This window comes from Ursus americanus, chromosome 6 (genome assembly GCF_024610735.1).
Source record: "Ursus americanus isolate L20-20 chromosome 6, mUrsAme1.1.p, whole genome shotgun sequence".
NCBI classification, from domain to species: domain Eukaryota; kingdom Metazoa; phylum Chordata; class Mammalia; order Carnivora; family Ursidae; genus Ursus; species Ursus americanus.
In genome coordinates, this window is record NC_142132.1 from 33054403 (window position 1) to 33072134 (window position 17732).

Consider the following 17732-nt stretch of genomic DNA (forward strand, 5'->3'; position numbering starts at 1 on the left):
GCTGTCCAAAATAGACTTCAGAAATGGAGTAAACCACTTCTTGGGAAGAATCACCAAAATGTTCCGACAGCTATTCTGTTACGTTTAGAAAGGAAGACAGACAAAGCTACCTATCTGATTGAACGCAAAGAAAATTCATTGAAAGTTTCTGATGGAATTTTAACGAGACCATCCTCCCTCCTAGTGAGGACGGCTATTAGAAGGCCTTTCTTGTGTAATGTTCTAGTTGGATGAGGCTTTCAGTTGGCAGTCCTTAACTCCTTGAGAGTGCACACGGCAACTACCGTCCTCCTCCTCCTCCTCAGCGTTTATTCTGGTGTTAGCTACCTTTTTTTGAGCACTAGTAAGTGCTCTGCCACGTGCCTTAACCGCAGTGTCCCACTTGGTCTTTAGAGTGACGCTATGGGTTAGAGACTATTCATTCATTTTACAGATGAAGATACTAGGGCTCAGAGAGGTCAGGTAACTTGCTCACAGTCACTCAGACAGTTAGAGACAGTTGGGCCCCCATCCAGTCTGCCTGTCTCCAGGGTCTTACCTTTGGCAGAACGTATCTGGCTCTTGTGTTAGCACCCTCTTGGTACTATGGCAACGGGGCACTTTGGAAGGAGGATAGTAAGTCTCATTTTGTTCCATGACCGCATCACTGTTTATTGAGGGTCATGGAGGGGTCGTGAGGACAAAAAACCCCTTCCAGTGGTGTCAGCTTGATTTAAGCACTTGAGACCCTCGGGCAACATTCTGAAGGAGCTCCATGGTCTCAGGAACCCTCGGGAATGTGGATGTGGGCCTATGTAGTTGAGGGGACTACTCTGGCTTAGCTTTGCAGTGAGTTGATTGTGGATTGAGCCATCCCAGACTTGCCTGTGGTCACTACAAATGTGGTTACTTTCTGACCTAGTCTGCCCTCTCCAAAGCAATAGTGTAGCCCCAGATACATAGAGAGGCCCTATTTAAGGAATGCTTGGATCCAAATCTTAGGTTACATACCCTGACGGGAAGCTAAGAGGCCCTGTTTAAGGAATCCTTGGATCCAAATCTTAGGTTACATACAACTGACGGGAAGCTAAGAATTCTTTAATGTAGTCTAGGTCCTTTTGGATGAACAGAGAAGACTCAAGACCCATGCATGTGACTTAATATACTTAAACAATTTTTTCTCATGCACTCTGTTTCATTAGTCACTTTCTTTAATCTAATATTATTATACTCTACAATGCATAATATACGTAACATGGGATATTACTATAATACAGCATAATAATATTACACTGTAGTATCATCTTTCCCCCAAATACTGAACCTTTCCTCTCCCCCATGGAGTCTTAGATTTCCGACTGGGTATACCACTGTACAGAATAAAGAAGAGGATGAATTAAGCAGAGAGATGTTATTAATAGAAACCTTATTTTTTATACCTACTATTTGCCCAGCCAGAGACCACTTCATGGGTTAGACTTGCAAACTCTGTGATATCCGTGGGAAGATTAATACAGTTGTATATTCTCGTAACGGGAATACTTGTCCCTACCGTACAGGTACGATTTAGGTTCTAGGTGAGCAACTGTCCTCGGCTGCCCTGCATGTGTGTTACACAGTAGGTGCTTGAATTGGAACAGGATTTTTCTCCTCTAAGGACCCTTAGATACAGCCCAGTGTAGTCATTAAACCGTCAGAGTAATTAGTATGAACATGATAAAATAAGATACATGCACTTATCCTGTGTAATGTGATTATATTACACTTATTATACAATGCATCTGTAGTGGATTCATTCATTTTATGGCAGTGGTATTGACTGACTATTGGCAAATCCCTTGACCTCTGTGTACAAACCTTAGTTTCCACAGCTGAAGTGAATTATCCGATTGATGTTTCTCAGTGGGTGATTGGAGGGCCGTCTGTATCAGAAGAAGTTGGGGTATATACTTGTGTAAACGCAGATTCTTGTTCTCCACTCCTGCCTTTATTAAATTAAAAGCTTGGCGAGGAGAGGAGAGCTGGGGTTTCCAGCTGATTCGTAAAGTACAGTAAAGCTTGAGGCCCACTGGGCAGGATGATTTCTGAGGTCTAGGGACTTTTCCAGCTCCACCTTATTATTGTCGAAGTGAAGAAATATATTCATAGGTAGAGGCCTTAACCTGTTCTTTCATGCAGGGACCGTCTTACTAAAAATGATGTCGTGGGAACAACCTATCTACACCTCTCTAAAATTGCTGCGTCTGGTGGGGAAGTGGAAGGTAAGCCACTCAGCAGAGCTGCAACAAGACAGGGGGCAGGATTTCTGAAGCAGGACGCGCTGAGTAGCCGCCTGGCTATGGACTTGGTTTCTTAAAAGCCAAATGTGGTGAACCTAGTGAACTGTTCCGGTGATGTTTTGGTGATTACCAGAGCAGTTCATTCATAATTGATAATTGAGGCAACTAGCAGTTTGAAGACTTTGTTTTCTTGCTCCCATGCAAAGACTCTTCCCAGTAGCTATTTTATAAATTTTTGAGTGTCGATACAGACTGCTAGCACACCCTATTTTCTAGAGTGGCATTGACACCAGTCCACCCAAATATAAAATAATACTTCCTTCTCCACTGACTTCCCTAGCAGGAACAAGGATGTCAGGTAGCAATGAGCCGTATAATCTCCACTTCGCTAATAAGCATTGATAACAAATACACTTTCCTTTTCATTGTTCTCCATACTGAGAACTACTTGCCTATACCTGGCATTAGGATTCTGTGCATACACCAGAAATTGTAATAGGAAATGAAGGAGAAAAATGAAGATGGTAAGAGAAAAATATATAATGTTAACATATCAATAATATCAGCAGCTGATTTTTGTTACCAAAACAAGAATAAAAATTCTTATAATTGCCAAGATATTAAACACATTGAATAAATTATGTAAGAGAATTCAAGACAAAATATTGTCTTGAGAAACTCAAGTTTCCTCTCATCCTCATTTTGTTTAAATGGGAGCTTTACAGGTTTTTTTAGAAAATATATTTTTCCAAGCAATATATAGCATGAATAAGAACCTGGAAGATATTAGAGATATCATGAAGAAAATAGAGATCTCCTTTCTGAAGAAGAAAAAAAACTGCAATTAGAAATTCCAATAAAAACAAAATGCTGAAGAAAAAAAGATATAGTTCAGATATAAAGTCGTTTACAGCCATTATTTTAAGCAAATGTTAGAAACAAAGATCCCTTCAACACGTCCTCTGCTGAGTGGCAAAGGGGACCACACGATTGGAGCTGTAACAAAAGAAATGTAATCACAACTCTTTCCTCTGCAAAGACAGTATGTATAATGGCTGCTACAGTGTTAGCACTACTAATGGTTTTTTTTTTTCTTATACCCTATAGCCAAAGCTCTGAACAGAATATAAATGTTATTGCCCATTGCAATGTAAAAGTACAAAAGATAGAGACTAGAAGTGGAGGAAGGAAGGGGAGAGGAGGAAGGGTAGGCATGCTGGTAGCCTCTTCTTATAAAGTAAGGAACCCAGACAGAAAGACTAGTTCAAATCATAATGGTAACCAATAGAGTACTTAACTCATACCAAAACTGTGTGGGCAAGGGAGCGTCAAAATGAGTTAAATCCATTTATCATTAGCAAGAAGTCATTCAATAATTACCTGGAGGTAATTATTCGAGACCTATCAGTATAAGCATTTTTCTTAGTGATTCGGCAGTAACATCCAGAAGCACTAAAACTGGAAACTGTTACATGCAAGTTTCTGCCTTGTCTCTGAGGCCTTCTCTCTCCTTGCAGACCCTGCAGACAGTCTGACAAGGGTCTCACAATGACAAAAGGCAGCAGGCATCCCCCCCCCATACACACAAAATAAAGAAACAGATAATGTACCATAAACTACAAGCCCTTACCGGCAAAGCCTCAGACTAAATTAACTGGGATTTTCTGGCCTTGGTCCCAATTAAGTCAGACACAAGACAAGTGCATCTTTTATGAGAAACATGAAATGTTGGTAACTTCACCAGGCCTCTTTTGGTGGCGAGAAGCTCGCTGTTCTCAGATGCCTTAGGGCGGAAGAGATTTGAGTTATTTAATATGTGGTGGTCCTGCCAGTTGCCCCAAAGGTGTGAGCCATTTTGCATTTAACCTTGAGTTTTGTATAAATAACAAAATTTGTAATGTCACTTGGGTCTGAAAATGGGGTTTTTCTGGTGTCACTAAACCACTTACCTGCACTGGGTTTGATTAACTTTTTCAATGTTATAATGCCCATGTTTCTCTTGTTGTTTAACCAGTCATATTTTTACTATATAGATTTCTCATCTTCGGGATCTGGGGCTGCATCATATACAGGTTTATGCTTTGTAATTTTGCTATCTTCTAGATTTTGCTGTTTACTATTATCTTATTAAGATGTATCAATTGTCTTTAGAATTTTTTTTTTGACATTTTGCCGTCTCAGAATAGTTTTGCTGGAGTATTAATTTTTGTACTTATGCTGCGTGGTTGTCCTGCATGGCTGAGCTTAACACAAACGTGCTCCTCAGGCTTTGCTGCCGTCTCACGTTTTCACCTAGATGCATACCGGCCTATTTGGTGTCACTGTAAGCAGCTGTTGGTGAGGGACACCTTGTCTGCCGTTGTTGTTTATGTCCAGTAGGTAGAGATATGGGGCACTCAATCACTTGTTCAAAACGTATGCAGTAACTGCTCCTCACTTTGAACACGGATCTCTAGGTTGGAAGACACTAAATGATTGTACCTTGAAGGTCTTCATCTTCCAAATAGGGGGGATCATGATATGTCTTTTGGTTTGTACAGCACTGGCCATTCTTTGCAAGTTTGCTCAGTGGTCTCACATTTGACCCTCACAACTCTCCTATTATTATGGTTCCTCAAATACGTGAGGACCCTGAGGTTTACAGAAGTTTGTCATCTTTCAAGTTAGCATGGTGATCCCGGCCACGCTAATTACCCAGGGTTGTGGTGAGAGGGAAAAGAGATATTGGAAGTGAGAAAGCTTTCCAAATACAAAGCGCTATTGTCTGCCTTTGTGTTACTGGCGTGATGCCCCATTCATATTCATTTTTAAAAATCGATCTTTTTATCTTAGCATCAAACTTTATGTGAATATTCAGTAGTCCTTAAGTTTATAAGGAACTTGGCAGATGTGGTAATACTTCATGACTTCATGCATTTGTTCTGCCAATCAAAGAATATTTATGTGGTAACTCCCCATGGTAGAACCAGTCCTTAGTGTTTAGAGAACCACAATAAAATATGGTTGAATCCTTCCCCATCCACCAGCGGAATTTATAATGTCATCCAAAATAAGCAGCTATTTGAAGTTCAAAAATTAAAATGTAAAGTGATACCGTATAGAAATCCAACATGCAAAGGAGCCTCGGAGAGGCAAACGAAGTATGGAAAATATTGTTTGAAAAGCGGATCAGAGGAAAAGGTTGATGGCCAGGCTAAGGAATTTTTGTTCGTTGGAAGTTTGATGTCACAATTGTGCATAAAGTGGGTTAGGAAAATTTGGGGGCAGGAAGAGACTTAGCTTGTGAGACTCGGCTTTCCTGAGAGACAGTGCTGAGGGGTAAACACATAGAAGGAAGGCTCTCCATGCTACTGCATAACCAACAAGCCAAAGGGTTTAAAAACCCTAAAAAGATTTGCTTGGACAAAACGAATTAAGCTCTTGATATCATGATAACACGCAGGAAATCATTATTGACTATATGTGTCTTCATCCCTGGAAATTCTTAATGAAAAGCAAATACTCATGACAAACAACATCAGTCACCCATGGGAACTGGCTGGGGGTGCATGGGGCTTGACCAGATGGGTGGTGTACTGGAAGGTACCCTTGTCTGAATTATGAAACTCAAGATCTGGGCCTAAATCTGTCATCTTCATGGACCTTTGACAAGTCATGTCACTTCTGTGGGCTTCAATTTGCCCATCCATAATGTGCCGTGACTATGGTGTAAGAGTTTTACTGTCCATTCTTTCTTGAACATTCTGTGATTCAACTTCTGGAAGTGACTTCCTTTTCTCACTATGGATCTATGCTTTAGTTTCTCACAACAGATATTCTAGTACAAGGAAAGAAATCTAAACCCTATTAATTATTAATAATTAATCAGTCAACTTTGTCATGTTCCATATGGCGGAGTAGATAAAACCAAACCAATTCATATGTCCAGATATAATAGTCATTTATTTCATTCTGCTCATTTGGTAACATGGTAGCACGATCCAGAGAAATCTCTGTTGGAAAAATTCTTGGTCCCTCTTTGGGTTTCACAAGAAATTTCCAGACAGGCATGAAATATGGCCCTCCAGGGTGTTACCAAATCTCACTCTTAGGCTGTCAGTTATCACTTTCCTACATCTTAATTTAACTTTTTCTTTTCTCTTGCTTTCTTCACTGAGATTGCTGTTCAACTAATTTCTGCTGGGGTGCATGGTTCCTACCTCATCTCAAAAGTGCCCAAGCTCATTTACACATGTATAAGAGCCTCAAATAAAAAGAAATTGCAAAAAAAAGAAACATACTTATATACAGTTTGGTCAGCTGTTCACTAATGGGCATTCTGCTCACCTGTCACATTTATCTTTCTCCCTTACATTTAAGCATAGTGTTGGAAAGGGCCATAGAGATGATGTAGTTAATTTCTCATCCATAGGGGAATTGTCTTGATGATAATCCTGAAAGTCTTGGCCTCAACATTTCCTCTGTCCCCAGTGCAGTCTGTCCCATTGTTTGACACCTCTAATTGATAGAAAGATCTTCCTTATATTGAGTGAAACAAAGAATGCCTCCTTGTAGCACCCCTCAGTGGTCCTTAGCTTTGCTTTTGGAAACAAGTTCATCCTTTTTCCATGTGGGAGCATTCAGGTGGTTGGAGGCAGACGTTATATTTTCCCATCTTCACCCACAATCTCCCTTTGACTCCACTATTTCTTTACATTGCCCTCATTTCCCCTCATTGCACTGGGGAGCACTTTTGCTAAGACAAGGTAGCAGAAATATGGAGCATATTGGATATTCACCAGAGGGAGAACGTTATGGATGGGAACTTTATGTTGCTTATAAATATTATATGGTCATAACCATAGGCAGACAGTTCATCGTTATGTATGAAAATTTTAAATGTCTTGTATTTTTTTTTTAAGATTTTATTTATTTATTTGGCAGATAGAGACAGCCAGCGAGAGAGGGAACACAAGCAGGGGGAGTAGGAGAGGAAGAAGCAGGCTCCCAGCAGAAGAGCCTGATGTGGGGCTCGATCCCATAACACTGGGATCACGCCCTGAGCCGAAGGCAGACGCTTAACGACTGAGCCACCCAGGCGCCCCAAATGTCTTGTATTTTTAATAGCATGTGCCATGTTTATACTAACTACTTTAGACTAAGTGGCATTTTTTGGGAAAAATACAGTTAATCTGATATACATCATTTAAGTGACTTCCCCAAACTGTATAATCTTTTACCCCAATTACCAATGACACATTTAATTCAATGCCACTTATAAACTTGCAAAAAATGTGAAGATCAACTTGTAAGTCTTATTATTCTTTCATTTGAATAACATTCTCTTTCTGTAATAAGTTTACCTGAACTACCCCAAAAATGTTTTTTATTTAATATTTTATAGCAATAAGAAAAGGGGGAATACGGCAAGTCTCACAGTGCTTATCATTTGTGCTAATACAACTAACTCACAAATTAGAGGAAAATACTCTCACTCAGCGAACTAATAACTAATATTTATTTTAATAGATTGAGTGTTAAAAACCTAAAATGTAATAATGATGTTATCTCTCAGCAAATACAGGAGAAACAGAGGTGGGCTTTGTTCCAACATTTGGACCTTGTTACCTGAACCTTTACGGAAGCCCCAGAGAGTACACGGGATTCCCAGACCCCTATGATGAGCTAAATACTGGAAAGGTTAGTTTCTCATTTAAGGTTTGTTATTAATGAACACCAATTAATGTGATTCTTTCTTATAATGGTTATAATTAAGTCTCATATCTAGGGGACACACACACACACACACACACACACACAAATACACACATAGATCCGACATGTGACTGATCAAGGTTGAAAGACAGAAGTCCCATGCTCCTCAAGTCTTTGAACATAAGGTTAGGAGAGGATCCTGGAGGCCAGCTGATTTGGCAATTACGAATGCATGGCATGGCCATTGCCCTGGTCCTGCAGTTAGGGCACATGTCCATGATCAGTGCTGGCTCTTTCCTAATAAGCAAATGTGTGTTGCCTCAGAATTCTGTTCCACACTGTGTTCTAGGAATATGCCAAATGATTGGAGGTGACATGCCTGAAGAAACTGTTCACTATCCCCAATCCAATCCAACATCTTCCTTTTATAGATAAGGATATGGAGGCCCAGAGATGGGAAATGCTCTGTCCAGCACGTTAGAAGTAATGTCTTTGAGTCAGTTCTCAAGGCCCAAGAAAGGGACTGGGGTAGAGAGAAAGTCCTGAGGAGAGCTGGGCTAAAGGACTGGCTGTGGAGGTGGAAGCCTTCCCTTACTCTCCAGAAAATTCTATTGCCAGCACTGCTAGGTATAGAGGGAGGAGTATCCGCTCTTCATCCTCATGCTCAGCCGCACCCAGAACATCTTCCTCTTTTATTTCCTGGCTACTCTGAGACTTGCCCTGGTTGCCAGCATGACAGCCTTCCCTTCCTGAAAAGAGGAGAGAAGGAGCCAAGTTATGCAGATAAATGCAGAACTGCTGTACTAAGGTAGGGTGAGGGAGACTTTGAGTACCTTCTACTCCCACCCCCAGCCTCCAGAAACCCCTTCAGGATTTAGAGCATGGCTTGAAAGCCTCTGACCTCAGTCATGGCTAAGATCCCTTTCAACCCTGGCTCCCCTGGGTCGCTTTGGGATCCTTCCTGAAGTCACTGGCTTTTCTTTCAGAAACCAGAGACCCAAATCCAACTGAGAGAGTTACTGGCTGACCGATTTTGGAGGTTAGGGCCATGGGAAGGAAACACGAAGTTGTAGCTGGATGAGCCTGACTAGAGAAAGAGTTCTTTTTGCTATTGTTCATACCTAGAGGAATAATCCTGTGTTGTTGCCTTTCAGGGGGAAGGAGTTGCCTACAGAGGCAGAATCTTGGTTGAATTAAGCACTTTTCTTGAAAAGACACCACCAGACAAAAAGCTTGAGCCCATTTCAAATGATGATCTGCTTGTTGTGGAGGTAAGTGTTGGAGTGTGGATGATGCTTGGTATGGAAGAGGGTATGTTAGAGGACTGGTGGCGGGATGGCTCTTACTGGCCTGCCTCAGCAAGTGGGGACATCCAGGAACTGAAGGGTCAGCTATGACGGAGTTGGAGAGAGACCGAGTCAGAACAAGGACCTCTTGATCTAATTAGCACCCTCTTGATCTATCTAAACTGAGACTTGCTTCATTTTTTGTGCTGTTTGCTTCCTACTGAAAACTGGCAAGAGTAATGATATCCCCAAACTGAATGGCCTGTTTGCCGATTGGGATTGTTTGGTTGTGGGGAGGTGGCCGCAAGAGCCATCCCGAATGGTGTCGGTGCCACCACTAATCATTTCCACTTTCAGAAGGAGGCATATCTCAGACTTCCCAGCATGTGAGGGGATATTTATATTAATGCCCACATTACAACAGCTCTGAGCGCCATTCCTCCTGGAAGGCAGGCAGTCTTCCAACTTCACCTCCCCAACCATTTCTTCTTCTCTTTTTTTTAATCAGCTCTTTCCCCTCTATGGAGACAACTTAGGCATAACACCCATGATCCATATGGTAGAGAGCTACAGATGTAGTTTTTTCCTAGTAAATTCAAATGTCAGTGTTATTAACTCAAGGCAATAAATACCAAAAGAAGAATATTATTATCACGAAACTATTCAATGCCCCATTTTTTTTTTGTCTATGAGTTGACATCTACAGTACAGATTTGTTAACATATGTGATGGATAGCCCAGTATTAAATTAGCCCTGTCTCTTTTGCTCACTAAATCATTTCCAACACACCCTATACCATTATTATGGGTTTTTAAAAATAAATTATGCTAGTTTATTTGTATGTTCACTGTATAAGCTTAAGGTGCCCAGTTGTGTTGATGTGGTATATTTATATAAGACAGTATGATTTTTTTTCTTTATAAATGATTTTTTATTATATTGTGTTAGTCACCATACAGTACATCCCCGGATTCCGATGTAAAGTTCGATGCTTCATTAGCTGCATATAAGACAGTATGATTACCACTGTCGTGTTAGCTAACACTTCCGTCACGTCACATAATTATAATTTCTTTTTCATGGTCTTGGGAGATAAATCTCAAGAATTACCAAGTCTCTCTCCATCAGTCTACTCCTTATCCCCCTACCTATCCCCACTGATGTACAGACACATAAATAATACCATTTGTGACTTAAAATACCAGTGGTGCCATAATGCCATTCTTAGAGTTAACGTCAATGGTTTTGACTACTCTGGAGTTATCCCAGAGTTTCTGATGTGTGGTCCGGAGTGATTTTGCTGAGCTGAGATGCTGGTGGGTGCACCTAGCCAACCACCCAGTGTGTGTGTCCGGGAGAGAGAGGTTCTGTGCTTCTGTGTTCCTGACACAGTGCACAGCTCTTACTTAGGTCTGAAGGAGTTCCCCCCGCCCCCGCTCCATGTTTTCAGTTACTTAGTTACATTCCATGGAGGTGATGATAGAATACTGTGAATAATCTTGAATTTTAGGGCTTGCTACAATCTCAGAAACATCATCCTTGCAAATGATAAATCCGCCATAGCATAGTAATAAAAGGGGACCGTTGAAGACCTTGAGTGCTGGACTTATCCTGATTTTTCAAACCTTACTCATGCAGAATAGGTTGCAAATCAGGAAGTGTCTCTAGAAGAAGTGTATGCTACAGGCTCAAGCAATATAAGCTCATTTTGTTTTGGTTTTTTACTTGTTAGACACAGAGCCAGAAGCAGCAGGTTCCCCCAGTCAGTAAGGTCCTGGTCAGAGTCTTTCTCTCCACCCCACAGCACCGTCAGCTCTGAAGTCCAGGAATTGTAACAGATTTTAACAAATTTAGGAAAGTGGGGGAGAGGGTGCGTGGAAAAATGGAGCTGCTTACATGCCATTTGCTGTGAGGGTCATGCAAGAAAATGGCTAGAAACCACCCAAAGGCCTCCATGGACACAGCTGGTATGGCATGCGTGTTCTGGACTTGAGTTGTTACAGATCAGCTCTTGAGGATGCCAGCTGGAACTTGGGCTTAGGCAGAAATGCTGTCATGGGTTCTCACAGTTACAGTGCCTCTTTTGCTGTGTTCTATCACCAGAACACAATTTAAGTCCGTGATCCTTCCTTTTATTAGAAGCACTCATAATGGAGGAGGGAGGGAGAGGGATAGGAAGATGCTCGACAAAGTATGGCCACTAGAAGGCAAAACGGAATTAGGTTTTTTACTCCAAATAATTACATACAAACAAAGAAGCATAGGTCATAAATTTAATAAAAATAAAAGCAAAAAAAACCCAAAAAACAAAAAAAGAGGGGCGCCTGGGTGGCGCAGTCGTTAAGCGTCTGCCTTCGGCTCAGGGCGTGATCCCGGCATTATGGGATCGAGCCCCACATCAGGCTCCTCCGCTGGGAGCCTGCTTCTTCCTCTTCCACTCCCCCTGCTTGTGTTCCCTCTCTCGCTGGCTGTCTCTCTCTCTCTGTCAAATAAATGAATAAAATCTTTAAAAAAAAAAAAAAAAGAAAGAGTCAACAATATATAGTGTCCACAGTATATGTCAATCATATAAAAGAATGGCTTTTTAAAAACTGAAATAGAAAACAGTGTTAGTTTTCTTTGATCCAATAATTAAACCCAGACAGAAAAATGGCTTATGTCATAAATTTAATAAAAGCAAAAATGAAATCTCTACACCAAAATCCCAGTAACATTAAAAAGCAGGAGAGAAGCTGAGATTCTGAAGACGTAGTCACAGTTCAGGCAACCAGGAGCCTGGCAAGAGGGTGAGCTGAGCAGATTTGCATTAAGCACCAGGAGGGTTAATGAGAGCAGTCAGCCTAGGAGGTTGATCCTGACCCTTTTCCCATTTCCAAAGATCCCATGTTCCAAGTCCATGCAAGGAATGAAACTTCCAGTAGCGCTGAAGAGGGAAACTTCCTTGCTATAAGATAATAGTACTAGTATTCGCTCTTTGACCCTGGTTCCTGACACTGAGCTCCTAAATCTCTGGGATTTCCTGGGTAGTAGGAGAGTCTTTTGTTCTAATGAGATGACTCATGGGCTCTTAGATTGAGGCTGTTCTTGAGAAAGACCAAGCCATGATTAGAAGCTTGGAACTTTCTGCCCCACCTCCCGTTCTCAAGAGAGGGGCTAGAAATTGAGTTAATGATTGATCAGACTTATGTGATGAAGCCTCCATAGAAATCCCAAAAATACAGGATTCAGAGAGCTTCTGAGTTGGTGAGCACATAAAGGTGTTGTGAGAGTGTTGTGCCTGAGACGGCTCGTCCTTTCCACATACACAGCTCTTCTACCTGGGTGTCCACCTGTAACCTTTATCATATCCTCTTATAATAAACCGGTAAACAGTAAGTAAACTGTTGTCCTGAGTTTTATGAGCTGCCCTAGCAAGTTAATCAAACCTGAGAGGAGGTCATGGGAACCTCCAATTTATAGACGACAGATCAGAACCTGGACTTTCAATTGGCATCTAAAGTGGGGGAAGGGCAGTCTTATGGGACTGAGCCCTTAATGTGTCTCCAGGTAGATAGTGTCAGAACTGACTTAAATTGTAGGACACCCAACTGGTGTCGCAGAATTGCTTGGTGTGGGAAAATCCCCCCACACGTCTGTGTCAAAAGTGTCGACAGTGTGGTAATCCTCTGAGAGTAAAGGAGGAACACAGGAGCGAGAGTAAATTTTTCCTATTCAGTTGCCAAAGAGCCCCGAGCTGTCCCACCTCCTTAGAACCAAACCTGGACTGTTGCTCCAGTCAAGAGACCCTCTGAGAGATGCAGGCTGGTAGAAGAAGATCAAGTGTTGCAATCCCAGCCCTATCCAGACACCTGCAGACTTCTGGAACCTCATCCTGGCCACTGAAGCACCCCATTGTTTTGTCTCCATCATCTGAGATCTGTTCCTAGACAACCTCCTTCCTACTCCTTCCCAGTCTTTTTGCGTGGGACCTGACTTACTTCGGGAGTATTTTATGAACATGCATTCTGTCTTCTATTCAATTAGAACCTCCTTGAGTTCTCCCATTAGTCTGGCCTCCATAAGTGCTCAATATATATTGCTTGAAATGGCACATTCAGATTCTCCCACCAGCTCCACCAGTGGTCAGCCATCTTTAGTAAACAGACCAAAGGTGGCAAGTAGGGCAGTTTTCTTTGGCACAGTCTCCTTGTCACTGACCCTTAATGTCCCATGCCTAGTGGTCGCACAGCCACTTTTAAGAGCTGTTAACTTGTTACCTCTTCTCAGTATTCTGCTTAACAAAAATTTCCCCCTTCCCCAAATTTACTCCTGAAACTCTACCCTATCCCACCTCCCTCTACAACATGCACTGGTCTTTGATGATTAGAAAGAGAGCCCCAAGGCCCTACAGAGTCAAAGAAACATCCATCGTTGTTCAATAGATTATAATTTACATTCTTTAACTTCCCTGTTTTTAGCAGTTTTGCCCCAAGATTACTCAGGGAACGAAAAATGGGGCTCCAGACTTCTCTAAACCCTGTTGATTGTTCCTACTTCTCTCCACCTCTTGGAGCCCAGAAGGCACAGGGGAAGTGGGAAAGGGCTGGGGGAAGGCCAAATTCTCAGCTGCACTAGTCCAGAGCCTGGCTTTGGGGTGGGTGAACAGATAGTAGATCACCTGCCCTTGTGGAGTTTGGACCTGCGAAGTGGTCCAAGGCGCTGCCCCGTCTGGGGCGGCTTGCTCACAGTGTGTGCCGGGCTGTTGGCAGGTGTGGTGATGGCCAGAACCCAGATTACTGTCTTAGAGCTCAAACTCTCCAGGGTGAGTTGAGGGTCCTATCAGGGCTTCTGCGGGTGACTGCAAGCTCTGCTCAGGAAAATCCGGGGAGATCTAATGGAATCGTGGCCACATAGAGGTGTGCAAGGCAGTGTCAGCCCAGCCGGAAGTGGCATCCCCACCCCTTCCAGAGCCTCCCCAGGCACCTTCTCTCTTCTCTGCAGCCCCTGCATTAGCAAATGGCTCCAGCTTCAAAACTCATTGTTGTTTCTGGGCCCTGACTTAGCCCCAAATTACATTTCGTATTTTTGCTCTTTCCCTTCTCTTCTATCTTCACAGATGGTTTACAAAGAAGAAGCTATGCTGTATCTATAAGTTCTGACTAATACAAATTACTTTCTAGTGTCTAATTGTCACACAGTGTAAACCAAACCCAGACTTCCCATAGTATTCCTGAACCATGGATAGTTCAGGAGGATTAGGCGTACTACTTAGTGGGTAGTTAAGGGGACTCCTGACAAATGAGAAAAGTCTCCGACACCATGTCTCCCAGAGTGACAGTGGACTAATGAAAGGAAGTTTTTAAGTTCACAGTGCTAGGCAGAGTCTCTGGGATGGGGGGCCCAGCTCTAAGTATATTTTAAAGCCCCTCCGGTGATTCAATATGCAGCTAAGATTTCAAACCAATGTTCTGGAAAGACTTTCAAAAAAAATTGAGACACTGAGGGATTTCTGATGAAATGCTATTGGAGGTTTCCATTATACCATGTCAAAAATTCCTTTAACCAAAATGGAGATTTCACAATAGTGGAATGTCCTGGGGTTCTTCAAGACAACAAACTACAGTCACTGTCAGATGTTCTTAAAACAGTCCTCAAGAAGTTGAAAATAGAATTACCATGTGATCCAGAAATCTACTGCTGTGTATATACCCAAAAGAATTGAAAGCAGGGACTCAAATGGGTATTTGTATACCCGTGTTCATAGCAGCATTATTCATGATAACCAAAAGGTAGAAGGAATCCATTGATAGCAATCCATCGATAGATGACTGTAATCTGTACACACTGCTAAATTTATTACACAAAGATGCCATTAGAAGTGGCTCTAATGCCTTGGCAGCCTATATAAGCAAACCAGAACGTAAGCCTATGAATGCCTCAAGGTTAAGAAATCAAAACCAGGGGCGTCTGGGTGGCTCAGTCAGTCAAGCGTCTACCTTCAGCTCAGGTCTTGATTACCGAGTCCCGGGGTGGAGTCCTGCATCGGGCTGTCTGCTCAGTGGGGAGTCTGCTTCTCCCTCTCCCTCTGACCCTACCCCCTGCTCGTGCGCTCTCTCCCTCAAATAAATAAAATCTCAAAAAAGAAAGAAAACAAAAAGGCAACAAATAGCAAATAACCAATTAGGCTTTCCCAAATAATGCGCCCACTTAAGCTATAGCCAGTCAAATAATTCCCTTGTCTTCCTTCCCCATTTGCTCTATCAAAGTCTTTCCCCTGGGTCTTGCAGATGGAGCACTCTTAACCACTTCTGCTCTGTCACTGCCCCATCAAATATGTTTGCTCAAATAAAATCTTAAAAACTTTAATATACCTCAGTTTATCTTTTGGCAATATAGTGCAGAATTACTCAGTCTTAAAGAGGAAGGAAACTCTGACACATATGCAACAGCCTTGAGGACGTTACACTAAGTAAAATAAGCCAGTCACGAAAGGACAAATATTGTTTGATTCCACTTACATGAGATACCCAGAGTAGTCAACCTCATAGAAACAGAAACTAAGTGGGAATGGGGAGTTGGCGTTTAATGGGTACAGCGTTTCAATTTTGTAAGATAGAAGGACATCTGTGGATGGATGGTGGTGATGGTTGTTCAACAGTAGAATGACCCTGATGCCTCCAAACTGGACACTTAAACATGATTTAGTTGGTGAATTTTATGTTATGGGTGTTTTACCACAATTTAAGAAAAGAAGAACGTTTTGAAATTATTGTCTAAGTACTTCTGTAAGTGAAAGAACACATTCTTATGCAAGGCAGAAGACCTACCCGTGATCGTGATTCATGTAATAGAATAAAGGCCATGTTATGAATGAATAACAAAAGAAAGGAAAATCAGTTAATAAATATCCTGCAGGGATCAAGTGATTTTTGTTAGCTTCCTGGAGGTGAAAAGTGTCATTCCTTTGCTACTTAGATTATGGTACACAAATTGGTAGCAAGGTAGGGATGCAGAAAAGCAAATCAACAACAGTCATCATATGCCGGTTTGATAGCAGCGTGGCCTCCAAATCTCAAATTGAAGGACTGCAGATCTGGGAGTTCCTTCTCTAAGGGTGTTCAAACTAAACTTGGTATGGTGAGAATTTGTCAAACAATTCGAGTATTATCCTTCATGGGTCTCCACGAGTTCTCTAGTGAAGCACGTAGCCAATGTGGCTACGCTATAGTAACCACTAGAGTCTCACCCCAAGCTAGGGCAAGTGTCTGCAGAGACCAGGTGCCAGTAGGGACCCGGAAAGGTTCTCGATGTGAACAATATTCCGTGGCAGAGTGCCTAGGACATAATGAAATACAGCAGTTTATAAACCATTATATGGCTCTGTTTGACTAAGGAAGGCAAGGTACCCAAAGACCAGTGGGGATATGATCCACAAAGAAGGAGAGATGCCATCTGAGCAAGGATTTGGGACAGGAGGTGGATTCAAGAGACTTGAAGACCCACATGAAGGAAGGCCTGAAGGGCTCACGGTCGTGTCTGCTAGGCTGAAAGATCCTCATTGTGGTCATTGTCGGCCCTGTATTCAGCTCCCTCACACACATACACTCAGGAAGCCAGTAATTTTTTAAAAAAGGAAGGAAAAAACAACGTTTGATTTCTATTTCAGAAAACAGAAAAAAAAGTTCACCTAAATTCACTTATTTTTAAAACCTTACGGTAAAAATCTTTATTGTTTATAAAACTCTATTGTTTTTTATTAGAAAATTAGTACTTAAATAATTCAAACAATTAAAAAGGTAGAAGGTAAGGCTAGCCATAATCTCTTTACCTTCCCCAACATAACTGTTAACAATTTTATTTCTCTTCTTCCAGATTTCCTTCATGCATATGCCAATATTAAAATATTCAGTGGGTTCACCTAAAAATATCTTTTTTCCATGTTTGCACATACGGATGTACCTGTCTTTTTATTAACTTTATTCCATTATACGGCTGTAACATAGTTTGCTTAACCAGTGACTTATTGATAGACATATGTATTGTTTTCATTTTTACTCTATTTCAGTCAACACTGCAGTGAACATCTTGGTACTTCTATCTTTGCCCACTTGAATGAGCACAAGAGAAACTGCTAGGTTTAAGAACATTTTCTACTGGCATATAATTCAATACCAATTATTAGGTTTAAAACTACACCTGCTAGAAACCCACATATGAATAAGAGCAAAACAAGTTTCACTGAGCCTCATGTCTGCTCATACTTTATAGAAATACCAGCGAAGGCGGAAGTATAGCCTGTCTGCCGTGTTCCATTCAGCCACCATGTTGCAAGATGTTGGCGAGGCCATTCAGTTTGAAGTCAGCATTGGGAACTATGGCAACAAATTTGACACGACTTGTAAGCCTTTGGCATCAACCACTCAGTACAGCTGTGCCGTATTCGATGGTAAGACTCCCTCTAACCATCTCTCCTTACATGTTTACAGTGGGTGCACCACAGGACTAGAAGCACCC

At 41.8% G+C, this 17732-nt stretch overlaps 1 protein-coding gene across 4 annotated transcripts in view; it reads left to right on the forward strand.

Annotated features, from left to right (window-relative positions):
• Positions 1-17732, forward strand: part of MYOF (myoferlin) — a 152025-nt gene that overhangs the window by 72020 nt on the left and 62273 nt on the right. For 3 of the 4 annotated variants that reach the window (XM_087862901.1, XM_045810055.2, XM_087862899.1), the window contains exons 16-20: positions 2158-2240; positions 4292-4330; positions 7813-7937; positions 9107-9223; positions 17487-17664. In XM_087862901.1, the coding sequence (XP_087719027.1) occupies positions 2158-2240; positions 4292-4330; positions 7813-7937; positions 9107-9223; positions 17487-17664 (542 nt within the window). The remainder of the gene's footprint in view (positions 1-2157; positions 2241-4291; positions 4331-7812; positions 7938-9106; positions 9224-17486; positions 17665-17732) is intronic. The other variant, XM_087862900.1, reaches the window with a different exon arrangement.